Source organism: Paralichthys olivaceus, chromosome 18 (genome assembly GCF_024713975.1).
Source record: "Paralichthys olivaceus isolate ysfri-2021 chromosome 18, ASM2471397v2, whole genome shotgun sequence".
NCBI lineage: Eukaryota > Metazoa > Chordata > Actinopteri > Pleuronectiformes > Paralichthyidae > Paralichthys > Paralichthys olivaceus.
In genome coordinates this window covers 19,607,501-19,635,099 of record NC_091110.1, presented here as the reverse complement: position 1 = coordinate 19,635,099, position 27,599 = coordinate 19,607,501, and the positions used below count along the sequence as shown (strand labels likewise).

General features: G+C 44.1%; 1 protein-coding gene across 12 annotated transcripts in view; it reads left to right on the top strand.

The window, feature by feature from the left end:
- LOC109646109 (WD repeat-containing protein 7) overlaps positions 1 to 27,599 on the top strand; it is a 59,896-nt gene that overhangs the window by 23,052 nt on the left and 9,245 nt on the right. For all 12 annotated transcript variants that reach the window (XM_069513686.1, XM_069513680.1, XM_069513687.1 and 9 more), the window contains 7 exons: positions 1,337 to 1,455; positions 1,699 to 1,822; positions 6,524 to 6,637; positions 17,003 to 17,230; positions 23,143 to 23,329; positions 27,275 to 27,392; positions 27,537 to 27,599. The exon at positions 27,537 to 27,599 is cut by the window's right edge and continues 87 nt beyond it. In XM_069513686.1, the coding sequence (XP_069369787.1) occupies positions 1,337 to 1,455; positions 1,699 to 1,822; positions 6,524 to 6,637; positions 17,003 to 17,230; positions 23,143 to 23,329; positions 27,275 to 27,392; positions 27,537 to 27,599 (953 nt within the window). The remainder of the gene's footprint in view (positions 1 to 1,336; positions 1,456 to 1,698; positions 1,823 to 6,523; positions 6,638 to 17,002; positions 17,231 to 23,142; positions 23,330 to 27,274; positions 27,393 to 27,536) is intronic.

Sequence of the window (27,599 nt, the reverse complement as noted above, 5' to 3'; positions counted from 1 at the left end):
TCTGTCACAGACGTGTCGAAGCTGCTGTTTATTTCTCTGGTGTTTTGGTGTAAAATGTAAATATATGCCGTTACTTGTGGCTCAGACTGGTGCAGCGGGATCTGAGCCCCTGTTGAAGCGATACCAAGACATTTTGAATGTTAGTTACGAGAATAAGAGTCAGGTACCTGAAGCAAGCTACTGTTAATTCCACTGAAAACCCACAAGGTTTTCTCTTGTTTCCAGTAGAGTCGTCCTCACAGTTTCGTAAAACACATTTGAATTCATGATGCCGAGGTATCGTTATGAGGCCGTGTGTCTGTACCTGTGAAACACCAGCGGGCTCTGGTTAGCATCGAACAACTTTGTTCTAACCAAGACTGTGAATTATAATATTCCCATCATGTGTTTAACTGTTGTTAGTGTGACTTGTTTTCTTTCTGTGAGGATTGTAGAAGTACGGTAAAGTCAGTGTGTGTGTGTGTGTGTGAGGTTGTGAGAATCCCACTGTTGTCACATGGAAGCGTTTTATTCTCTTACAGATTTAATGGGACAGACAGACACAGTAATGATTTATTTGTTATTAGTTTATGGCTGAAGGGAAACGCTCTCATTTGCTTTCTCTGGGAATCGGTCTCACATCTGCAGCAGGAGGATAAATAAATGTTTCAGCCGTCCCTCCTCCATGATACCAGGTGGTTTATCACTTGTGTCCACGTGGACTGTAAATAAAGATGGAGGACCCGTCTCCACTTCCTCTCGCTGGACGATAATGAAGCTAAAAGATCCCGGGTGAGGGTGGCGCCATTAGCACTGGGGAAGTGATACGGAGTCAGAGCTCGTACATGTGCTCAACCAATCACGAGTCAGTCTCAGCTCGTTTGTATGTCATCAGATAACTAATTAATTATCTAATTAAAACCAGAAATGACCAGAAACACTTGAACAAACATCAGAACGACCTGAAATTACCTAAAACCATCTTTGACAAATATTTATTTAACGTCTATTTAGATTTTTTGTTTTGTCTCATCTGCTAACCCATACTGCAGTCAGACACAAGGGGGCGATCAGAACACTTTGGCTTCACTTTCGTAAGCTGACACGTCGTCCATCTTTGTTTAGAGTCTGACCCAGAGGGTTGATATCGTTGACGACTGTTAGTTTTGACTTTTTAAAGCAGAGACAGAACAGCAGCTGGTGAATCTAAAGTCTCAGCACGTCAGTGACAACATGTGACAGCAGTGAGGTTCGTGTTTGAGAGAAGCTTCATGTGTTATTTATCCTGCGACCATTCCTGCAGTCTTTTCTGACACTGTGTGTGTGTGTGTGTGTGTGTTTATATGTGCGTGCTCAGGGTGGAGTCAGCTGGCAGCCATGCACTGTGTGATGCTCCCTGACCTCCTCGGCCTGGACAAGTTCAGACCTCCTCTGCTGGAGATGTTGGCGCGGAGATGGCAGGACCGCTGTCTGGAGGTAACACAGACGCTCGAGTGTTTCAGCTGTTTGTTTATATCAATAATTATATTTGATATAGAAGTTTATCTCCAGTGTTTCAAAATATAAATATTCAAAGTAAATATTCAATTTAATTGGCCCAGAATGAACCTATGACATTTTTGTTGATGTGAAATTCATGGATAATTGAGAACACGACTTCTTCGTGACGTCTCTATAAACCTCTGCTCCGTCATGACTCCGCCCTCTGTGTGGTCTTAGGTACGAGAAGCAGCACAAGCGCTCCTATTGGCTGAGTTGAGGAGGATTGGCCAATCAGGACGCAAGGACACCATCGACCTGTGGGCGCCGTACCTCCCCCAGTATGTGGACACCGTCAGCTCCCGTAAGTACCTCCCTCTTCTCCCCGACCGCGCCGATCAGTCGTGGTAGTGTTCTTTAAAAACATCGTGATCGGTTTCCATGAGCTCATCAAAATGATTAAACATCATCAAACAGTCTAAAGGGGACTTGAACTGTGGCCTCCCGAGTGAAAGCTTCACACATTTCACCCGACCACATCTCGATCCATGTATTTACTTTGCGCGTGTTTATTTTTAAACCTAACTTGGGAGATTTTTCATATTTTGCGGACTGACCTGGTTAGATATTGGTGATCCTGGTCACTGGGACCGTGGAAACACTTGTTTCTCCATAGAATAAAAGTATAAAAACACACCTGAGCCCCCGGCTGCTCCGACTCTCACCTGAAACACGAGGAGGATTTGATGAGTCTGTGCAGAAAAACCTGCTGCCGTGTTGTTCAGCTGTGAAACACAAACTCTGGAGAAACTCCGGAGACGATTCTCTGGATTTTACCCGGAGGTCATGTCCGAAAACAGCTCATCTGCCTCCAGCTCCGTATATTCCCCAGTGTCTCTCCTCTCTCCATCTCTCTCTCTCTCTCTCTCTCTCTCTCTCTCTCTGTCTATAGTTAGACCTGCTGATGGGAAGAAAGGTGAATCTTCTTTTACTAGAAATGGCCTTCTAAAATGCTGTGTGTGTGTGTGTGTCTGTCCGTGAGTCGTGATTGCTGAGGATGCTGGGGGTTTCTCAGGGGAACAGTTGCCATGGAAACGGGCACCAGTCAGTGTTGTGTTACCACAGCAGTACCGCAGGCAGGGGAGGTGGTGGGAGTGATGGACCGGTGACCTCAGGGGACGAGGAAGGATGGAGGGGGGGAGGGAACAGAGAGAGAGAGAGAGGGAGAGGGAGATAGAGCGAGGTTAAAGGGTCATTGAATTTGATCTGTGTGCTGCGCAGCAGGACTGAAACAGGCGGTAAGATGACTCCTGCTGCTCCTGGAAATCCTGGAACATCACGGGAGAGTCAGGGAATGTGTTGAATCCTCCAGAGGAGTCCTCTGAACCCGAACCTCTGCTCGGATCCGTCTGTTCTTAAATGCCACATGTGTCATCTTCACATATTCTGAACTCGGAGTCCGAACTGTCTCCCTCGTGTGAAACAGGGTGTGTCAACCTCTTCTGTGACCCTGTGTTTCTGTCCCCAAAAGCTCCTGACAGCAGCTCTTCTCGTGGTTTCATTTGATGCTCACGGCCTTCGCCTATTTCTCCCTTCCACCAAATTATCTTTGGTTTTTGCACAATTACAGACCAGCAGACTTGTGAATGCTCCTGATGAGGCTGGTTTTGACAAAAGTGATGAAACAACGTGCTTTATTCATGCGCTTCAAGCTTCTGAACGACACCTCTCTCTGATAGATGAACGATAGCGAAGAGCAAAGAAAAGGGATACGAACATTTTGCTGACTTGAGGCGACGTTCTCTTAAATTTCCCCTGTACACAAGTACTCTATACACAAGTACTCTGTACACAAGTACTCTGTACACAAGTACTCTGTACACAAGTACACTGTACACAAGTACTCTATACACAAGTACTCTGTACACAAGTACTCTGTACACAAGTACTCTGTACACAAGTACACTTCTCACACACTGTTGTCATTCACATGAGAGGATCAGTGTAACATAAAGAGTTATTTCACAACAACGCTATCATCACATAGGCACTCTGTCATCCTCCAGAGACACACACACACACACACACACACACACACACACACACACACACACGTTCTGCTCCTCCTCCAGCAACAGAGTGGTTGGTGTTTGAAGGAGAACACCTGTATTTATCCATTAGCTTTTAGTGCCGAGGAAATGTCACTGAGTCAGTGACGGAGTCCCACTGTCGCAGCATGAGATAGACTGGACAATACACACAAAGACACACACACACACACACACACACACACACACACACACACACACACACACACAGCAGTGGCCATGACTGACCTTTCAATGTTTAGAAAGTGTTAACACAAAGGAAAGAGGAATGTTAACCTGCACTCAGAGAGAGAGAGAGAGAAATAAAGAGACTATAGAGCGTCATTAAAAACAGACCTGTAACCTGTCTTCTGTGTAATGAGCAGCAGGGGGCGACTCCACTGGTAGTTTCTATGGAACTCTACCTCTCACTTTATAACGTCAGTAAACTTTGTCCTCAGGAGTTTATGTCTCAGTCTCTAGTTTCAAGTCTTCTTCAACACAGCTGATGTGTGGACACCACAGTGTGACTGACAGCTGGTAGCGTCCAATGGGTGCAGGCGGCAGGTGTAGGTGGGCGTGCAGCTCACGAACCGATGGACGACGTCACGTTGGGTTTTCCCGAAAACGCCGATTTGCTTTCTTTCAGAGAAGCAGGATGGGAATTTAATTATCAGTTTTATGTCCGAGCGTCGTGCAGATGGCAGCCGACTGACCTGAGAACAACAAAACACGAGCGCGAAGCTTTAATCTTTGAGGTGGAAGACGTCATGAGCCGCAGGGGAGGAGGAGGAGGAGGAGGCGTAGCCACGAACGGCCCAGGAGAGAGGCTCTGAGGCTGGGCAGCGAAACGAGAGTACCTGGGGGGTCTCCACACACACACTCACTTAACACTCTGATATTCACACACACTTGATTAAACCAGGTCCGCAGCATTGTTCGCCGCCATACGAGCATGAACTCAGAGATTCAAGGGTCAAACTGTGAGAAGCAGCTGTTTCTCTGATCCTCAACACCAGTGATCACCTCCCTCTCTCTCTCTCTCTCTCCTCTGCTTTTAGTTCACTGTCTCTCTCGATCGCCCATTCCTGGGGTTCGTTACTCCTGCTGTTGAAGATGTGTCTGCTCTTCTTTCAGATTTCCTCCTCTCAGCTCCTCCTCTACTTATTGCTAATATCTCTCCTTTACCTCTCGTCCACCTCTTCTTTTCTGATTAACTTGCCGTCCTCTCGTCTCCCTCTCCTTTTCGTCCCCTCTCTACCTTTCCCCTCTATTTTTACTCAATTGCACAACTTCACCTCTTCTTCCTTCTACTTTGCTTTTCATTTTACTCCATTTACCTTCCTCTTCTCTCCTGCTTCCTTCCCTTGTAAGGAAAGAAAATACATGAAAGGAACAATTTATAAAACGTAATTATAAAAGAAATACACAATAAAACATACGGAATAAAAATAGACTGAAATATAAATTGTGAAATTATTTCACAGTTAAAGGATGAATTAATAACGAAGAGGCTGAATAATACACATAAACCAAAAAGACCTGAGAAGAGAGAAAATATACAATATTAGGAAAAAGAAGAATCGGAGGAGAACGAGTGTGTTAAAGAACAGGAAGTGTGTGTTTTAAAGGGAGGAGTGGAGCCAGCAACAGAAGAGAGGAGGAGGAGGAGGATGAGGAGGTCCTGGAGGTTAACAAGGCATGCTGGGAGCTATGTGTCATGGCTGACATGACAAGCTTGACCTTGGAGCAGGGCAGAGTGTCTCCTCCCTCCCTGTTCTCCCCCTCCGCCTCCCGTCATCCGCCCCTCCTCCACCTCCCTCTCCTCTTTTTCTCCCTCATCTCCTCTATCTCTCTCTCCTTCTCATCCCCTTGGCCAGGACAGCTGAGTTATTATGTGTGTGTGCGTGTGTGTGTGTGTGTGTGGACGGACACCAGAATTACCCAGCAGCCACTGCACAGATGTTTACATTTAGACTATCGCAGTAATTTCACTTCTTCCTGAACGAACGCTACGATTCCACTTCTCAACAACAACAACGTCCCATTCCCACAAATTTCAATCAGTCTGTGGGGGCGGGAGGCACCTATACTGCAGCCAGCCACCAGGGGGCAATTGAGATGATTTGGCTTCACTTTCATGGAGCCGTCATCCATCTTTATTTAGTCTGTGATTTTAATACGAAACACTTGAACTGCAGCTGAACTGAGAGGAGGCGTTCTCCGTTTCCTCAGAAACTTCAGTCGCCCTTTCATCAAACCAATCACAGGGAAGCATCAGTTATTCCACTTTAATTAAGTTTTATCACTTTAACATGAGACGGACGACCGGCGGCCGAGCACATGTGTGTGTTTGTCATGTAAAGTGTGTGTGAGCAGGTTAATTGGAACATGGAGCAGGATGGTTACCAGGATTAATCAATGTAATTACATGTAGTGTTATCACAGACGTGTTCAGGAACTCACGCTGATGTTTGTTCTTGTATGTTTATTTGTTTCTATGTTTATTATACTAAATTAAATCAACTGAAACAAGCCCCACCCACAGCGTTTGACTCCTTGAGCTGGCTTTTGCTTCGTTGCACAGGGAAACTGTGTGTGTGTGTGTGTGTGTGTGTGTGTGTGTGTGTGTAATTCATTAATTAGGCTGTTTTCTCAGAGATTAGCTCAGCATCGGCTCCGTTTCCTTTAGCCCCTTCATTCATTAGCGCAGCATCATTCATTAGCCCTGAACGCTAATGAAAAGCCACTCTTAATTGGCAATGGAGCGATAAAGGCTAAATGAAAACACTAAATATTGTGTGTGTGTGTGTGTGTGTGTGTGTGTGTGTTCATTAATTCTCCAGATAAAGGGGAGGTCCAATAAACCTTTATTAGCTGCTTAACCAGGACAGTTAGCCTGATTACACACACACACACACACACACACACAGGCTCATATTTAGTATTAACTCTAATGTCTCTCTCTCTCTCTTCAGCTGGATCGACCACCGAGCCCTCCTCTCCGGCCCCGCCCCCTCCTGATGTTCAGCCAGTAGAAACCAAAGCTCCTGAGGAGGAAATGGACGTCACTGATGATGACATCACAGCAGGTAGGAACACGAGTGCAAGCGTCTTCGCATCGACTCTCGGAAATGTGTGAATCGAGTTAGCAGAGTTAGCAGCTAGCTAGTCCGACACGCCCCGCGAACAAAGCCAGGGACAGCGAGCGGCGGTCGATGTTTCCGTCGAGTGCTGTGAAAGCAGCCGACCAATCAGAGCAGACTGGGCTTCATCAGGAGGGGGGGGGGGTCTTAAAGAGACAGGAGATAAGTGTTTGAGACAGAGGCTGAAGAGAGGAGCTGCAGCGATGGACAGTCTGAGGACAGCGATGTGTTTTCTGAACGTTAGAGCGTTTAGACCTTTTCATCCTGAATACGAGCTCAACGTGAAGCGTGAGCGTCTGAAACGAATGAGTTTTTATTTGTTCTGTGAGCGTTTGTGGTGTGAAATGATTCGTCTGCTCAGTCAATCTGTGGAGCCTCATCTGGTTTCATACAAGAAACATTAAAAACTCATTTATCATTCATGTGCTGCTGAGTTCAGGTGTTGTGCTCTGGTGACTGTGTGTGTGTGTGTGTGTGTGTGTGTGTGTGTGTGTGTGTGTGTGTGTGTGTGTGTGTGTGACTGTGTGTGTGTGTGTGTGTGTGTGTGTGTGTGCGCGGTGCACTGTGCTGTGAGCTGCATGGTGTTAAAAGCTGTAAAGTGTAAAGTGTCTCTCAAACACACGATAAAGTGAGAAATTATTCTCCTCAGGAAACCTTGACACCTGCAGCACAGGTAGAAAACACACACAGACTCACACACAGACTCACACACAGACTCACACACAGACTCACACACACTTTTCTGGTCCATTTATCTTTTGTCACATTTGCCTGGATGTTTAACTGCGACAGACAGACGGGGGGGGGGGGCAGTCTCCTGCAGCTTCTCCGCAGGTCGACATTCACACAAAGAGGAAAAGTCAGAGTGTAAATGTGTGATCATTTAAATTTGCAGTGATAATGATCAGTGTTTTGTTTTTTAATTATCAGCGGCCTTTACTTCACCAGTTCGGCTTCATCACAGGAACATTTAACTGAACTCATTTCTCTGAAGGTGAATTAACATAATTTCAAAAACGGGATATTTTCTTAAAAAACGCACAGAGACACTGTGTCTCCGTCCTGGTCTCACTGGCTCCTCTTCCTCCCTCCATCCTCCTCTCAGACCAGTCAATACCACGGACGTGTTTGACAATTTATCATTTCTCACTGCTCATTTTTCTCCTATTGACAGCAGTGTGTTGTTTTTTTTCTCATTCAGTCTCTGCAGTATTAAATCTGTTAGTGGAAGCCACACACACACACACACACACACACACACACACACACACACACACACACACACACACACACACACACACTGAATCTTCTCGGCCGTGGAGGAAAAAACTAGTTTTAAAACTTTTACTGCTCCTGCTCGTTCTTTTCCTTCCTTCCTTCCTCCCTCCCTTCCTTCCTTCCTTCCCTCCTTCCTGCCCGCTCATGTCTCTGTGTTTCCTCTGGTAACACTCACATGTAGTTTGTGAGTGTTACCAGAGTCAGACTGGTTCTCGGGGCTGAAGCTGATGTCAGAGAGAGAAAGGGGGAGAGAAGAGAAAAGGTAAAAACAAAGAACGGAGGGAAAAAGAGACGAGAAGAGTGAACAAAAGAAAAGAGACGACGACAGCTACAGAATCACTTGACTGCAGACTGTTACCACGGCGATAGACTCATCACCTCACCGCGCTCTCACTCACTCACTCACTCACTCACTCACTCACTCACTCACTAACTCAGTGTGTGTGTGTGTGTATTGCAGGATACTGTGGATCCTAATGACATCCCTTGACACTGCTGGACACACACTCACACACTCATTCACTAGTATTCAGTTTCTATTTTGTGTTTTTTTAATGAAAATATTTTGGTGTTTATGATTATTAATATTCTTAATCATCAAATATTGGAACAAAATCTGTTTCAACATGTTTTCATGATCAAAGAATCATTCAGGTCATCGATGAGGCGTCGTCCGCTTTTAACATTCAGCTGAAAATCTTCACGGTTTTGTTTTGTTTTTTTTGAATTTTTCACATTTTTTTACATGAGTGTGATTCAGTTCAACACAAAATATTTTTAAAACACGATTAAATTCTTTTGTCGGTGTGGAACAGTAATTTAGTTCCACACTAGAGGGAAGACTGTCTCCACCGACTGAGAGAGAGAGAGAGAGAGGAGCTCATCTCTGCCTGTGGTGGAGAGCGAGAGACCCCAGGGAGGTCAAAGGTCCCCGCTGGACACAGCTCAACCCCCCCAAACACACACACACACACACACACACACACCCTTTGTCATCCACAGGATTCAGGAAAATGTAAAAGTAAACGATACCTGTAGTTTTTAGTGTCGACTGTAAAATGTTTAAAAAGGCTTCGTGATAATAACAGTAACACAGTTAGTGTGATGCTAACACATGAAATAATCAGTGGTAGAGGAATGAAAACAGATGAGGAAAGGAGGGACATCTCTTCTCCGTCCTCATCCCTCTCTCGACCATTGTGAGCGTCCACAGCAGCAGATAAAGGTCGGAGGTCAGAGTCCAGGTTGACCCTCACCTCTCGGTGTCATTAGCCTCGCTCTGATTTGGTTAGCTGAAACGCTAGCCTCCCCGGTTAATCTAATATCGGAGCCTGGAGGTCGTTTGGGTCAGATCACGTTTCTCCTCGGAGCAGATTGAACTTATGGAGAGATGAATGTTCCGAGCGACGACTGTGAGCTCTGATTGTTTCTGATGATTGTGTCTCTGCTCTTTTACACGGCCGGGGCCCAGCTGGTGTATGAGGATATTATTGTATTACAGGCAGGGGAGCAAAGTTATTGTCTAAATGTTATAAATGTACAGGAATGTTTTTAAGGCGGCGGCCCCGATATCAAGAATGGTTCCGAGTAGAGCCCGACCGAGGAATACGTTTTGGACGATAAAAGTCGGTCAATCAATCAGATTTTATTTTAATCATCCTCTTAATTCTCCACAAGGAGCACGGTCAAAAAGTCAAACAAATCTTAAATATGTTAAAATATTCCGTACGATAGGTTTTTAACACTTGGTCTTAAAACACTCATTTAAAAACGTAGCTCTTTGATTTGAAACATCTCTGTGTTGTCGTTCTTTCTCAGCGATAAAGATAAAACAACAATAAAACTAGAAACAAGACAAACGTGGAGCTGATTACTGAATATTTATGAAGGCTGGTGACAGTGCGACACCTAGTGGCAGGTTGTATTACTTGTTATGAATATTATAGAACCGGTAAAGTCTCAAATTCGTATAAACGATCAGGCAGACGGACGTTGAGTCGTCGTTGTGTTTTGACGTGCAGTCTTCGGGCCTGTGGGCAGATTCAGATGTTAATACTGGTCACATTGATCAGAACGAAGCTCGGCTTTCACCTCAGAGACTCGATCCTCAAACACACTGAACACACACTCTCTTATCGGCTTAAATGGAAATGAGATAATGGGACAAAGCCAGAGAGAATCAGCAGATCAAGTCTGAGCCACATTAATGTACAAGTTAGTGTGTCACATATATATATATAAATATATATATCTATATTTATATATATTTATATATATTTCTATCTTTCTTTTCACTGTGAGATGAGAAGATCATTTCTTCTCTCTCTCTCTCTCTCTCTGGGTTCTTTTCATTTGGAGGAGCTGGAATCTAATTCTGTCCGACGTCTTTGATTCTTCTGTGAGCGAGCGGCGGTGCCTTTAATAAAAGTAATTCCTCCTTTATGAGGAGGCGTCGTGATGGAGGCTCGACCACTGTCTCTGCATTAGGGAAATTAACGTCCACAGCCATTTCTCACGCCGAGCTTTAAGCGGCGTGAATGTGACAGCGGCAGAGTGACGACGAACTCTGTGTATTAAAAACCTGTCGGATCGCAAATGAAACTGCAAAACCAACACATCACTGATAATGGAAGATAAAATAAGACCTCAGGCTTTTAACAGATCCCCAGTCTGTGCTTTCAGCTCAGTGCAGGATTATATCCTGGAACAAAGTGAAAGAGACTGAGCAGACGTCATTCTGCAGAACTCGAAGTGGAAACGAATAAAAAGTGTTTCACTGAATAAAACAAGGAAAATCAAGCAATGCTCACTTTTTACATGTTGTTAAGATTCCGTGTCACGAAGCAACCAACTGCAGAGGAGACAATCTACTTCCTGTTTACGTCACGTGACCAGTGAACGGACGCTTGATGTGTGTTCGTGTGGACGCAGGTTGTTTCTGATACGGAGCGAAATGACATAATGAACGAGATGATGGATGTGAGCGCCTGAAAGATCAACCGCATCTGAAACGGAGCAACTTGACTTATATCTAGTTTGTTTGTGGTGGCCCCCCCCCCCCCCCCCCCCCCCCCACTCGTCTCCCGTACTGTCTAATTGAAGCGCTGTGTTTCCAGCGAGCGCAGATAGCTCCTCCGTCTGTGTCTTAAGACGGTAAAATACACTTAACCTTCAGATGGACTCCAGCCGCTCAGAAGGGCAGCGGCCCAACCGGGACTCAAATCTTTTTTCTCTATCAACTTAATTGTGTTTTCAATTATTTCCCCCAGATTTTCTGTCTCTTGACATTTGCTGTAAGGACGGTGTTTACCCCCCTCCACCCTCACCCGTCTCCCCCCCCCACACACACACCAGCAGTCCTTTGTTTTCCGTCCATCCACAGACGTAGAGAAACATTCATCTGCTTGTTTATTCATTTTCTTACTGCTTAAGTCTTTTCTCTCACATCTTCTCTCTTCTCTGCCCGTCGTTCACTTTCTGCTGCTCCCTCTATCGTTCTCACATCAGCTTCCTGCTGGTATCGATCCCCTCCCTCGCTCCCTGGTGATCAGGTTTTACCAGTCTCCCATTGATTACCAATGGAGGCAGCGCTGAGGTGCATGATGGGAAGCTGGCGAGGTTGCAGCACAACAGGGGAGAGATGGGAATGTTGTCGGTTGGATTTCTTGTGTAGTTTCTTCTGTTCTGTTTGTGTTTATCTCATTAATATGTTAAGAGTTTATTTATCTCCGCGGATCGTTTCCTCTTTATGATTCGATTTCATCAGGGGCTGAACAGCACTTATATAATATGATGCAGTAATTAAAGTATTTATATGAACTGGTGATTATTTGTATTTTACTGTCAACATGGTGGAACAGTTGGTTTCCTGAACACTGACGCGTTATAACAAATAGTACATTTAACTTTCCTCGTTGAATATCGGAAGTTAGATGTGAATGTTGTTGTAAATGGTTGTTAAATAATATTGTGAGTATATTCAGGACACTCAGTGCAGCATGTACAGAGTCTGTGTCCGTCAGAGTCTTTATCAGATCTGACGTGAAGAGACAGTCTGGACACAGTCTCTAGACTTCAGTATCAGTTTGAATACAGTCACTATAGAAACTATTTATTCAAAGATGTCTTTACTCTTATTTTGTTGGTTTGAATTGTGACCAAATTAAATACTAAAGACAGATAAACAGTTTTTATTGCCTGGACGACAGCAGCTTGTTTTCAACGAGAAGTTAATTGGTCGAGAGCTGACCCCAATCTGTGTGTGTGTGTGTGTGTGTGTGTGTGTGTGTGTGTGTGTGTGTGTGTGTGTGTGTGTGTGTGTGTGTGTGTGTGTGTGTGTGTGTGTGTGTGTGTGTGTGTGTGTGTGTGCACTTATTGATCACTCCTCTTCAAACAAAGAAATCAGCTCTGCTCCTCTTTCTTTTCTTTCTGTCTCTTTCTACTGATCCTCCTGTCGTCCCTTTGTCCACCTTCTCTTTCTCTTCATCCCAACATCTCTCTGTTTCTTCTGTTTCCCTCGATCTCTCCATCCTTCCTCTAATTTCCCTCCTTGCCTCCTGCTGTCTACCTTTTCCCCCCCAACTCCGTCTTACCTTTGTCCATCACTGTTTCCTTCATCCATCCAAATCCCCCCCCCCCCCCCCCCACGTCTTTCTTTCTCTCATCTCTCCTTCTTATCTCATCCCTACCGTCATTTTATTGATTCTTTAATTTAAATCTTTCTTTGTCTTCGTCCTCAGCATTTTCTCACTGAAACTTTTAAAAACCTTTAAATTGTGTTAAATAAAAACAAAATAATATTTGTGTACATGGATGATGACAGAACTTTAGTTCTCACAGGTCTGATGACCTCGGGCCCCCTCTCAGCTCGGGGCCTCCCATAGCGACGCCCTCGAGTGAGACACTTCTACAAATAGTTTTCATCAATAACTAAAGTTTCATTAACTTCCACTGCTGCAGCAAAGTAAAAAAAAAAAAAGGCTATTTATTATTTTAGGGTCGATAACAGAAACAGGAAAACTTCACTCTGGAGTTTGTTCCTCCACCGAGGCTCAGCAGCTCCTTTAATTCAATCAGGCTGCACCAAATATCATTCTCTGACAAATTAAACATCCTGTCTCACAATTTTAAAGAAAGACATGAACAATTCCTTTTGGTTGAAATTGAACACGTTCATCTCGACGCATCCTTCAAGGTTTTGTAGAAATCTCACAAACAAACCAACAATCGGAGGTGGAACAACTCTTTTTGATTTTGAAATTGCGGATGTCTCTCTCTTTTTTTTCTGAGAAGTTCATAATTTTACGGCGATTGCAGGAGGTTCCACAGGTTGCTGCATTACACCATCCTGCCCTTCTTTAATAGATTCCTTCCCTTATGGATAATGTCATTTCAGCCAGAAAGGCTTTTTATCCCAATCCATTTCTGGTTTTTATGAAGATTTAGCTGAGCAGGGGCGAACGGAGAGGGGAGCGCGTCCATCCCCCTCTTTAGTTTATTGGGTTATGTTTGGGAGCAGGTTGGCCAACAAATAGGATTTAGATACAATGCTATTACAATAGATCTGCCGGTCGTGAAGGAAGCCGATCAATAGGCTTCAAAAATCAATCAGTCCTGTCCACACGCTGAGCGGCAGCAGGTACACAGGCAGGAAGTGATGCTACCTGCCGACGGGCCGCAGAGAAACTCACAGCGGACGAACAGGGACGGTTCGCGGCTTCTCAAAGGTGAAGCTCATGACCGGTGCATCATTTTAAGTTCCCGAGTAACCCTGACTTGTAATTACAGAAGTTCCCACACTTATCTGGAGCCTCTACAAAGTTTGGAAACTCCACTCGAGTCAATAGAAGGATTTTTAAAGTCTCTTCAGAGGTCGATGAGTTCGAATATCTTAATAATTCAAATTAAACGATTGAGATTATTTCTCAGAAAAAGTTTCTGCAGCCGCCGCACTCCTTCAGAGTAACTCATTCCTCAGACCATAAATAAAGATGGACGACATGACGGCTTCCAAAAGTGAAGCCAAAGCGTCTCAATCGCCCCCTGGTGGCTGGCTGCGGTATAGTTCATTAAACATATTCATTTTTCTTCAAGATGGTGACTTTAGTTTCATTTTTGTACAAACGGAGGAAGTGGCGATGCGTCGTCCATGTTTATTTACAGTCTGTGATTTATACTTTTTAAAGGTGCCGTCGGGTTTTTTTTCCCAGTTTAACCATCAGAGACAAGTGACAGAGGTCTTACACCTCCGTCTCCTAAAATCTTTCATAAAAACAACGTCTCGGTATCGTCTCTGAAACCTCGTCGGCCTGAATCTGTCCGTCGCTCCTCCTCTTTTACTTTCTCCCCGTAGACCTCAACTTTTTAGTCATTCTTCTTGGGAGTCTATCTCTAATGCTGTTATCTACTGGCCCAGTCTGGCCCGAGGTATGGATGCCATCTGTAATCCATTTATCAGAGCCGGCCGCTGGGCCTTCTTCCAAATGACAGCTGGCCTTTAGCAATCTCATTATAAAGCGCACCAGGATATAGTATGGAAATATGGAGGAGGGAGGATGGGAGGAGAGTCCTGAGCTCCGAGGAGAAAACACACGGACCAAATATTATATTTAACATTTCCATCGTCTACACTCTTGTTCCTAAAATACATTTCTAAGAAACCACTCATCCTCTAATCAGCTATGTTGTATTTGTGTGTCATCAACTGTCAATCAAACCTTGCGGGTGAAGCCAAACCCTCCTGATCGCCCCCTGGTGGCTCGCTGCGGGACAGGTCAGAAACCCTGCCTCCTCCATGTTATCAAACAGGATTGGGCCAAACTAAAAAAAAATCAAAGTACACGTTAAATGCATTCTCACTCTAACATCAGGTGTCATACTGGTTATTTGACGATATTAAAAATGGGCGGAGACGTCATGATTGACAGCTGAGACTGACTCCTGACGGGCTCGGACCTTCTTCACCAGACTTCCTGGAAACTATGTTCATGTATTTCCATCAGTGAATTCAAACTAACGATAAAATGATGCTGATCGTACATTTCATTCATGTAGCGCTCTGAGCAACACTTTTACATACGTAACATTCTGAACACATTCACATCAGAGCGTTAATCCACTTTTGAACCGACGCGGAGTCGCTGCCGCTCTTTCAGGAAACTCTCTGTCTCTAAACGGCAGCGTCTCTTTTCTCCCTCTGAGCTGCGACGCTTTGTTTTTCATGAATCACTGACGTCAACAATCATGTGACATTAATTTATACAACTGTTGTCAAGAGAAAACTCCATCATGAATATTATCAGTAACACCCCCACTCTATTTATCATCCCCTCCTTGAGTGCGTGTGCGCGCGCGTGTGTGTGTGTGTGTGTGTGTGTGTGTGTGTGTGTGTGTGTGTGTGTGTGTGTGTGTGTGTGTGTGTGTGTGTGTGTGTGTGTGTGTGTGTGTGTGTGTGTGTGTGTGTGTGTGTGTGTGTGTGTGTGTGTGTGTGTGTGTGTGGTGCTTGTTCCTCTGCCATACAAATCCATAACAATGCTGTGCTCGCTCATGCAGAGAGAGAGAAAATAAGAAATAAAATCAGAGGGTGGACGCAGTGGGAACGAGTGTGTGTGTGTGTGTGTGTGTGTGTGTGCGTGTGTGTGTGTATGTGTGTGTGTGTGTGAATCTGTGTGTGTGTGTGTGGGGGGGTGTCCTCACAATAAAAATCCTCAAATTATAAGGTAAGAACATGTTTTACGTTAAGGTTGGATTTAAGTTAAGGGTTAAGTGAGTAGTAGTTAAGGTTAGAATAAGTCTCCGTGAAATTAATGCAAGTCAATATAATGTGATGGAGATGTGTGTGTGTGTGTGTGTGTGTGTGTGTGTGTGTGTGTGCACACTGTGTAACACACACACACTCACACACAAACAGTTTTTATGTGGGCCTTTTGATCCGAGGTGAGTAAGGAGCTCTCATCTCCTACTGTGATTCTCCACACACACACACACACTCTCCCTCCCTCCCTCCCCCCCCCTCCCTCTCTCTCTCTCTCACACACACACTGTATTCCCCTCTTCCCCACTGTGTGGACCCTGTTACACCCACCCACTCACAAAAGAGGTTATTTTGAGGTTGTCATCATGAACACAATGGAGGGACACGCACACACAACGCACGTGTCCAAAATCCTTCTAGAGGTCGTGTGTGTGTGTGTGTGTGTGTGTGTGTGTGTGTGTGTGTGTGTGTGTGTGTGTGTGTGTGTGTGTGTGTGTGTGACTAAAGGCTTTCAGCTGGACAATAAGACGTGTGCCTGTGTGAGAGTGATGGTTAATACCGGGACAATAGAAGTGTGCCTGTTCAGTTGTTATCAGCTCACTGGAGACTCACAGGCCTGCTGTTTTCTTTTTCTTCCTTTTTTTGTTAACCACCTTTCAGCATGAAAAGAGAAAGAAAAGAAAGAAAATGAAAAAGAATTTAAAAAAAAAAGGATCCCACCCACTCTTTCTTTCAATCTAAAAACATCTGTGAGAGAAGGAAACACACAGATGTGGAGAATCTGTCCAAATCCAACTGGTTCTGTTGATGAGTTTAGTCACTAAAAGCTGCTGTCAAAGCAACAAACAAACCAAACATCACTTTTCTTTTCACGTCTTTCAAGTTAAATTTCATTTTCATCTGGATTTTTCTTATTTCGTCTTGAAGTCTGGGACATGATGCAAATAAAAATAAAATAATTAAGGTTTGTATATTCTGAACTATAGAGAATTTATTTTTTTTAGGTCAAGTCCAAAAGCAGTTGTCTCAAATGTTTTTTAAATATATTTGTAAGTATTATTTAATCTATCATCAGAAGAGGTTTGTCTTTTTTTTGCAGATGCTGTTTGATTTAATTTAATTTTGATGTATTTTCCAACGTGATTATATTCAGGTTGATAATCCTAAAAAATGTTTTCATGCTCTGTTCAGAAAACAAATGTCCATCGCTGCAGCTCCTCTCTTCAGCCTCTGTCTCCAACACTTGGTTTCAGCTTGATATCTCCGTCTGTCTCCACCAGGTTGTCTCTCCAACCTTCCACCGAATGCCAAGAAGATCTCCAACTCGTACGAGGAGCGCCGTAAGCAGGCCACCGCCATCGTGCTGCTGGGGGTCATCGGGGCCGAGTTTGGCGCAGAGATCGAGCCTCCCAAGGGCTCGGTGCGGGCTCGAACCGGCGGACAGGCGCCCGAGGGCTTCGGCCTGACGAGCGGAGGATCGTCCAACTACTCGCTGGCCAGACACACTTGTAAGTACAGGAAACGTGCACGGCACACTTTGCTCAGATTTAAAAATCGGGGATATTTCTTTTTGTGGATTCATTTGGCGGCTGAGTCAAGAGAACGCAGAGCTTCTTCAGTTTCTTCTGTATTTCACAAACTGTGACATTTTAGATACGTGTCGTTGAGAAGGTGACGGTGTGCTCTTCCCAAAGCCAGTGAAGTCCGTGGTTGTGCGACAGACAACAACAGCAGGACTGCTGCTGATATTGTTATTGATTCTCCTCCTTTGTGCCCCTTTTATTTTTCTGTAATCTTGTTTCGCCTTTTAATTTTGTTCCCCGCTCTGTTCGGCTCCGTGCTGTATCGCCATTTCTGCCAGACACAGAAAAACCTTCTGCTCCACCTCTGGTTTCTCCCCGTCGACTTCAGCGCCCTTTGAATATCCACCTCTTGATGCGGAGATTCTGACATTTAAGCTCCTCAGCAAATAAATCCTAATCACTCTGGTGACCTCTGACCCATCGAGCGGCCTCGTTCAGTCCTCGGGCTTATGAGCAAATATTTAGGATGATGACGTTCTTCATCAGCCTGAGCTGCTCTGAGCCAGGATGCTGATGTTTGATGAGCTGCACAGTGTCGTATATATTCACCGTGTGTGTCCCGTCTCATTCACACACACACACACTCTGAGATGTTCAGCGGCTCATGTTGTGGTTGTGAATTGTGTTTTTTTTTCCCAAACTTTGAGCTACACGAGCAAACTTTAGTGCTGGATTAGAGGTGAGGGGAGAGATGGAATTGATTTTCATCCACCAAGCTTGACACCTTAAGGAGCTTGGCACTGACACACACACACACACACACACACACTCTCTCTGAGTCCAGCCTGTGCCACACTCCGCCTGCAGCGTTGGACCTTGGTGGGCATCAAACCTGCACTAAGCAGAGCTGCTCTTCCATCCCGCTGCTCCTGAGCTCTGATTGGCTGCCTCTGGGGGCATCCGCCCAGCGACAGAGCCTGTACCCTCACCGATAGGCCGTGGAGCATGATGCTGCTTAGTTGGACCGGTACACAGCTGCTGGCTCACCTGTGTGGACTCACACACACACACACACACACCTCTGGCCTGTATCATCAGATGAAAACAAACTCGAGATTTAATTGATCCCCTTGAGCTCCGCCCGTTTAAAACCTTTGATTTAGACGTTGTGATGTTGGCAGAACTACGATCCCTGATCTTTTCTTACTCTGTTTATTTTATATATGTGGAAATTCTCGATCTCATAAATCTGATGAGTTGAGATCCGTTAGTTACGTTCATCGTGGTTTTTAAAGTTGGATTCATCGAACTCTCTCTGAACGACACAAACGTGGAAATGGTTTTATGAAATCAGATCCGTTCCGTGTGCCGCTCCACGTTCTCGCTCCGTTTGTGGACGAATTTCATTCACAGAAGTTTCACTTGAGAGTGGAAAAAAAAAAAAAAAACAACTTGACACTTTCTACCTCACAGCCCCGCAGTCGGAGATCAGCAAATGAAAACGTGTATGTGAGGGTGTCAGTCAGCTGTCGATGTCAGAGTCGCTCAGTGAAAATAAGAAAGAAATGATTTGAAAACCTGAGACTAGAGGATGAACGGAGAGGTAAAATCTAAAGTAAATGGTTTTTCCCCACATATCATCTGTGTGAATAATAAATTAAACATCGTTCTTTGTTCAGACATGCATTTTTTCATCCAATAGGACAAAAGACAAAATCTAAAGCTTGTATAGATCTAAAAATGATTTACGATCTTATGGTTGAAAGGACGTCATCCCTGTGAAATGAATTTATTACAAAATAAAAAACGTAGCCCTGCCTGATACTCGGCTCTTGCAGGTTTTAATCCGATGCTTTTCCTTGACGGTTTGAAACTTTAGGATTTTGAGGCTTGAACGTGACGCGACCTTCACTTCTCACGGACTGGAACCAGTTCGAGGTCCCGACACAGAAACGTTGTATTTTGATCAAACGGCTGCTGCTGCTGTTGTCGTCAGTCTTCACTAATTGAAGTGAAGGCTTTGCTCCTGTGACCGACCTCATTGAGTTAGTGAACCTTTTAAAGGTTTTATTACTGAAGCTCAAACAGACAATTACAGATGGCTGTAAAGAGCATGTGGTGGTGGAGGACATTCTTTATGTCGTCTGCCCTTAGTCTCTCTCTTTGTTTTGCTGTTTTCATTTCTCCCCCTTCCTCTGTTTTCCCTCCTTCTCTTCTTTTTTGCTCTGTTCTTTTGTCTGCTCTCGTACAGTTTGTTGTTTTTCTCTCCCTCCTTCCACTCAATCTACCCCCTCTCCTCTCGCTATTATGAAATTGAAAGATGGATCGGTGTTGTTGGCATACAGCATAGCGTGTGATGAATGAGAGCTGTCCACCCGGAGAGAGGGGAGGGTACAGTAGTCTATACGGCCAAGTATAGATTGATGTTTTCATATCGCGAGGAGGGAAATGTAGGGGAGATGGAGGGGGAGATTGAGCCTAAGGATGGAAGGAATGTAAGAAGGACAGGTGATGACAGAGGGAAGGGAGGATGTGGACGGACAGGATGAAACTGTACATCAGGAGGAAACCATCCTGGGACAGTCGACGTTAAAAGACCTCAAGTTCCTCTGAGGCCCAACAGAAGCATTTGAACACATTCAAGAGAGCTGGTTGGAAATGAAGGTTTATTTTGTCTCAGTGAAGATTCAACAAGGAGTCGATGAAAACAACACATGATAAAAATAACACATGCTGAACACGAATGACGTGCGTTAACAGGGAAGTTGTTGATCAATTAACGATCAGCTAACGTTTACGATGATTTAAGATATCGTTAGCTTGGTGACGTAGCAACGACCCACAGGTCTAGTTGGAGCTACGTACATGCTAGTTCGTCAAAAACATGCTAACTAAACAGAACAAGAGGCAGCGTAACGAGCTAGCCTGCTAGGTGCCAGGTTGACATATATAGTAATATATATTGTTATATTTAGGTTCCCACTCTGACCGGCTCTTCTCCTCCCTCTTCTTTTAAACGTGGTTCTCTCTCCCTTTCTTTGCAGCCAGTCTGATCCGGCTCTCATCCACTAACCAAGTCCCCAATATTGATTTACCTTCAACTTTCATTTAAGCTCAGAGAGAGAGAGAGCGAGAGAACGAGGGGGAAGGAAAGGAAGGAGCAGGGAAAGTAGTGAGCCTGTTAGCGGTCCACCCGGCTCGCTAAAAAATTAGACGTCACCAATCTGTCACCATTTCACACCCTCACCTTCCCTCGCTTATTCGCCCTCCCTCCTCCCCCCCTCCTCCCCCAACCTTAATCACCCTCTGTGCATTAATGTGACATGTTTACTGCTCTAACTAACAGCTCATTATGGCCGACTGATGCTTTGTCAATAGCTATCGGTTCATCTGGCTCCGTCCGGCCTTTAAACAAAGATGTCCGCCGTGAGAAATGGACCGGAGTCCGGGACCTCGCACACTTCCTGCTCAAAAACCAAGAGGGGAGGGGCTGATTGTTAACGGCCATTTTTAATTGTCCAGAAGAAATTATAACTAGCCTTTCAATTAAGCCTCAACCAAGTTCATTGCACACACACACACACACACACACACCTGCCCACCCACACTGAACTTTGACCTCATGACCCCTAAAGCCCATTTTGTGTTCTCTTGCTCGCTGTGTTGGTTTAATTTCGACCCGTGACCTTTGCCCCTCATTCATATGTATCTCATTTGAAATGGTAAATACAGAAGTGAAAGCTGAAACAACACAGAACACTGTTAAAAAAAATAATATCAATGAGTAAATATTTAGATATAATAATGATTCTGATGATAAAATGTATTTTTTAAACAACTTTCCGACTAGAAATGCAGCTGAAAGTGATTTAACCTGAATTTAAGTTAATTGAAGTTAAAGTAACTTTGAGATATTTTCGTTGTCAACATGATTTCACTGCTTCCCAGGTTGATTTTAATTTACAACTTAAAATGAAGTTATAGTTAATTCATCATGCAAATTCACAGTATATTATATTATTTATTTAAACTTGTGAATCCTTTTGGCCTTTTTGTGAACACATTTTGTTGTTCTTTTTAAAGACGTTGAATATTAATATACATGTAATAACAATAAGTTTGTTCAATCCTATAACATATGTCGTCAATCAACCGATCAATCAATTATTGTTTTGTTATCTGTAATAATGAATTGAGGGGATCCTCAGTATATTTTATAGTAAACACGACTGAGAGGAGAAAATAGAGTAATTGATTTCTGTGTGGTCTTGATGATTTGTAATAATCATTAACTGAAGGTCAAAGTTCCTTCACACAGCTGATATTTATAGTCCAGTGTTTCGTGTCTATTGACGTATGCAACAGAAACATGATTGATTTCACCTCTCGCTGCTGTTTGTTTACCTCGTGTTGATCACAGGCCGGGGGTCGAAGTTCACCGGCCTGTCGCCGAGTCGGTCACAACATGCTAACAACACGCTTCATCTGCATGTTTGTCTCTGACAGCTAACGACATGAGCACCACTGCACTTGATGTCTCTCCGTTTAAATCCAGTTAGCTCTCTGTCGCTGCTCGCAAATATAATTACACCACCTATATCTTTCATAGCGCCAACTACAGGCCGTGTGTGGACACATAAACCAATAAGGGAGAGGGTTTTGCCATTTAAGGCGGGCTGATGATAAAATGCCAGAAGATCCAGATGATGAGATTATCTGTGTGTCTGGAGACTGGAGGACCTTCAGAGCCACCACAGGATTATAAATACTCACAGTCAACCATCATGTTGTGTTGTATCATGGGTTCCTTCATATTATGACTGTTTAACATTGAGATGTAGAGTGAAAATACACTGGTATCGATCTGTGAATGGATCCAGACAGTGAAAGATAAGAGCCCTCGTGATGCCGGAGCAGAGACAACAAAACAACGTGACGAAATAATCATTTAAAAAAAAGAAGTAAACGACTGTTCTTCCTTCCAGAGAGTCCAGATGCATCTTCTCTGTTCACATTTCAAAATCCAGATTTTCACATATTATCACGTCTGCTGCTCTCTGTCGACGTCTCCCACCGACGTTATCTTTGTGCAGCACTCTGTGAGGAAATCTGCTAAAAGCTCTGGACGTCAGGCTGCTGTGGGTGAGACTGGCAGAGAGACACAGAGGCCTGGTGGGAGAGAGGGGGGGTTGGGGTTATAGTGTGTGTGTGTGTGTGTGTGTGTGTGTGTGTGTGTGTGTGTGTGTGTGTGTGTGTGTGTGTGTGTGTGTGTGTGTGTGTGTGTGTGTGTGTGTGTGTGTGTGTTGGGACGATGGGGGATGTTATTGAGGGATGGGGGATATTTTCTGGAGTCTTAATGGTCAGTTCGTCCCTACAGAGACTGGCTCAAATGTCAGGTCAGCTCTGAAGTGACCTCCCTCCTGCTGCCTCTCCATATCCTGTGTGTGTGTGTGTGTGTGTGTGTGTGTGTGTGTGTGTGTGTGTGTGTGTGTGTGTGTGTGTGTGTGTGTGACATCATTTTTATCGGAGCCTCGTTTTAAACATTTATTATTTTTGTACATGAGCTGATTTCTTGTTTAAAAATATCTTTATTTATTTAATGTCCATGTTGCTGCCGTGGGGCGGGGCCGATACTCGAAGTCGCACAGAGCTGATGATGTCATCGGCGTTTAACAGCGATCTGTTTAAATGAGACGAGCAGATCCGTGTTTTTTGTTTTCTTTCACACTTTCTTTATCAACGTTCCGACCCTCATCTCCGGTCCCGAGCTCTAAACAACAGGAAGTGGCCCCAAATGAGTTTTTCCGTGTTGGGTGTTTGGATCCAGGAGCCGCCTGTTTGAGATAAAGCTCCCACAATGCTCTGCTCTGATCCCACTGGTTCTCTCCTGTTCACAGGTAAGGCGCTGACCTTCCTGCTGCTGCAGCCCCCCAGCCCAAAGCTGCCCCCCCACAGCACCATCCGCCGCACCGCCATCGATCTGATTGGCCGAGGCTTCACTGTGTGGGAGCCGTACATGGACGTGTCAGCGGTGCTCATGGGACTTCTGGAGCTTTGTGCCGACGCAGAGAAGCAGCTGGCCAAGTGAGTCCGCTCACACACACACACACACACACACACGCGTTGCTTTCATTGACGTCATTACATTTTCTATCTCATATTCTGAACTAGATCTTTGAAATTAAATCTGTCTCAGTAAATAAAACAGAAGTGGATCAGAGAAAATATGTCACAAATCATTTTCTTGTCGGTGGAAGTAAAAAACATTTTTTTTAAAAAGCTGCGGTCACGTCTCACTTTTAAACTTGTGGAATTTTTTTTTAAGGTTTTTGAGACATTTCACTCTTTAGATCGTTTTTACAACTCAGCCAACAAATCTATCAAATAATTCCTGAGTCTCGTGTAATGATGCGTTCATGTTGATAAACACTGAATAAACCGTCTGAAGCTGCAGCGGCTCAGACTCGGCGGTCACGCTCACCAGCATCACCTCCGACCTCCGGTCCACAGGAGCAGGTTGAGAACAGATCACTGTGTTAAGTTCACACTGAACATAAAGAGACTGGATCACTTCACTTTCTGCTCAGCAACTGATTGGTTGAATTTAATGTTTGTGTTCGTCGACTTGACTGTTCAGTCCTCCCTCTCAGAGTAAACACACACACACACACACACACACACACACACACACACACACTCTGCAGAAACACTTAGGCCCTATAGAGCCGACACACTGAGTTATGGAAGCCAGCCTGTAATCTGATTGCAGGACATTATGATGATGTAACAGTGTCTGCGTTGCTCTGACATGTGAGTCCTGTGTCTGTTTTCATGCGTGAAACACAACTGAACGCTGGATATTACCCATGATCCTCTGCTCCTTGAGCCAGAAAAACTGTATCAAATCCACCGAAGTCTGTTTAGAATTCATTCATATTTTAAAAAGTTCAGATAAACTCTGGTGTTTAACGACAAACGAGACCCAGTCGACTAAAGTTACATTCATTCGGTATGATCACTTGATTTGCATCCGTCACTGTGACTGCTGATCTGAGTTCAGCTCTCCGAGATGTTGTAGTCAGATGTCGGCGTTTAGTCACTTTCACTTCCTGGACCATCAGCATCACAAGCGGCAGCGAGGAGGTCGAAGGTCACGGCTGCTTTGATACAATCACAGTGAGGTTGTGGTTAAAGTGGAGCAGCATTTTACACAAGTGAAGGTCACAGGTCACGTAGAGAGGCTCATTCACTGGAGTCTGTATGACACAAAGGAGTGTGTCTGTGTGTGTGTGTCTATGTGTGTGTGTGTCTATGTGTGTGTGTGTCTATGTGTGTGCGTGTCTGTGTGTGTGTTGCTGAAATCTAACTGGCCAATATGAGTTGATCCTATTAAGGTTGAAACTAAAGCTGGGGCAGTCTGGTTAAATGAGTATAGATATGTCTGCTGCCTGTGTGTGTGTGTGTTTGTGTGTCTGTGTGTGTGTAGAAGTGAAAACAACCCAATTTAATTGCAGCAGATTCATTTTTTGTTGAATAGAAAGTGAAAAGAACTTGAGCAGATGAAAAGATAATAAAGTCATGAGTATAAAAGACGTGGTGACGTGAAGGTTTTCTATCGATTCCTCTTTTATTTTATGAATTCAAGTCAAGTTAAACTGCTTCATCTCAAAACGTGAGAAAGTAAAATGTGACAGAACACAAAGATGATATCAGATGCATCACATTTTCTCATTGTGTAATATGCATGCTGCACGATCTCATGCACACCCCTCATGCACAGCCCTCATGCACAGGTACACAATGACTTCTGCCTCCCTGCTAATAACATAGACTGTAAATAAAGATGGACGCCGCGCCTCCACTTCCTCCCCATATCCAGAAATGAAGCCAAAATATCTTGGGCTTTGAGCGCCGCCATCTTGTGCCTCAGCTTGTCAATCATGACAATTCACACAGTTTTTATATCATCAACCAACAAATTTATTAGAAACACTTGAACGAACATCAGCGGGAAAATGACCTGACGATGAGTCGGTGGATCAGTGAACTGAACCAGTGACTGAAAACAGTCTTCATCACGTGACTGAGGTTACTCACTCCTCCCTCACACACGGAAATCAATACCTCCAATCCTGTGTGTGTGTGTGTGTGTGTGTGTGTGTGTGTGTGTGTGTGTGTGTGTGTGTGTGTGTGTGTGTGTGTGTGTGTGTGTGTGTGTGTGTGTGTGTGTGTGTGTGTGTGTGTGTGTGTGTGTGTGTGTTGGTATTGACTAGATAATGCCAGCGTGATATTGGCTGTGAATGCTGTCACATTGTCAGGTTCACACACTTAACCCTGTGTGTGTGTGTGTGTTGTCAGTTACACATCAGTCAATCAGAGTCGAATAACGTCTCAACTCACAAACCATTTTGGTTTTGTTACTTTAATACACATTATTATTTTACTCGCACTTAGCTTTGCTTGTGTGTGTGTGTGTGTGTGTGTGTTTTCATTTTGTGTTGCCTCACAGAGTGTTCAGCAATTAAAGACTGAATCGTAACGTGCGATTCAGTTTGTAGAAAGTTCAATGATGATGATAGATTATTAATTCTGTCTTCAGGTACAAACATGATGAGTTTATGTTGACGCTCACTTCACTGGCTACAGCTGCACAGTCTGACGTGTAATCTGCTGTCGTGTCAACGCTGAGCTCATAGTTTGTGTTGTGGAGTAAATTATGTCAAGAGGCCGTACGTTCTAGAAAAAACAGAATTTAGCTTTTATTCTTTTCTTTTTTTTTTTAAGTTGACACTGATGTTAAAGCTGCTTTTAGCTCCAGATTATTTCAGGACCAGGGGCTCAACAGTTGCTCCAGACATTTTCTGGATCTTTTCCTGCAGCTCGGAGTAAAATGTCAGAGTGGGTCCATGTTTGGAAACTGTGTGTGTGTGTGTGTGTGTGTGACTCTAATGATAATCCAGATTATTTCATTACATGTTCTAAATGTTGGCCATTAACCTCAGTGCTTCTCAGCACAATTAGCTCCCTGCTCTCCTGCCGCCTTATATCAACATCGTGACTGTTTCCAATTACAGCCGCCTCCCTAAATGAAATTAAACATTTCAATATTGCTGATATATTGCCGATATATTACCAGTATTAATTACAGAATCTGTAGCTGTGATCTGTAATCAGAGGAGATGAATCGTGCAGCTCGGCCGGCCGCTCACCCTTCACTCCCTCCCTCGCTCTCCCCAGAGTCATTTGTTAACAAGGTGGCCTTGCTCGGCCTCTCTCTCTTTCTCTCTCTCTTCCTCCTCACACACACACACACACACACACACACACTCAGAGGGGTGTGGGGCCAGCTGTTAGGGTGTGTGTGTCTAATTCTTGTTGCATTGTGGGAGTCCATTATGCTGTCGTCTGGTGAATGGCTCCCATTGACTCGGCCTTGACATTATAAGCTGCCCGCTAATCTCTTCACTCCATATATTAGTAAGGCTCCATCTCTCTCTCTCTCTCTCTCTCTCTCTCTCGCTGCCCATTTCCTCACTTTTATCTTATTTTCTTTCTCTCGCTCTCTAAAATTATTTATTTGAACATCTCTTTTTCTACATTTGCTATTTTTTTTTAAATATCTTTCTGAGAATAAATGTGGAGATATTCTATATTTTTCATTTTATCTTTCCATCCCACGAAAATGTGCATCGCAGCAATTAATGTGTATTTAAAATCTATTCTTGTCCAGAGCGATAAAAAAAAAAATCCATCCATTAGTGAAACAGTTCCATGTTCCTTCATTATTATGAACTCAAACCTTTTGAAAGAATTTAATTGAATAATGTGAATTATATAATTATGATAAATAGTTTACCAGTATTTTCTGCCCTCTCTTACATTCAGTAACTAATCTAAAACTCCCATTTCACGTTTTTCTGTGATTCTCCATCAAGTACAAGTACAACAAGTATTTGATTAAATCATTTACTTGTGTATTTTTGGATTTATAAAAACAGATTTTCCATTTCTCTCTCTCTCTCTCCGCAGTATCACGATGGGTTTGCCTCTCAACCCGCCCGCGGATTCTGCTCGCTCCGCTCGCCACGCCCTCTCTCTCATCGCCACAGCCCGTCCGCCCGCCTTCATCACCACGATTGCAAGAGAGGTGAGACGGAAATTTAGTTTTTTTTAGAAACAGCTGAGGATCAAACTTTATTAAAACTGTCACAACAAACATCAAATGTCTCGTCGTGATCGTTTTCATGTTCCGTGTTTAAATAAAAGATATTTTAATGATTTCGTTTATTAGGTCCATCGGTACAACGCAGCTCAGGCGAACTCTCAGTCACAGCAGAACGTTCACACCACCACG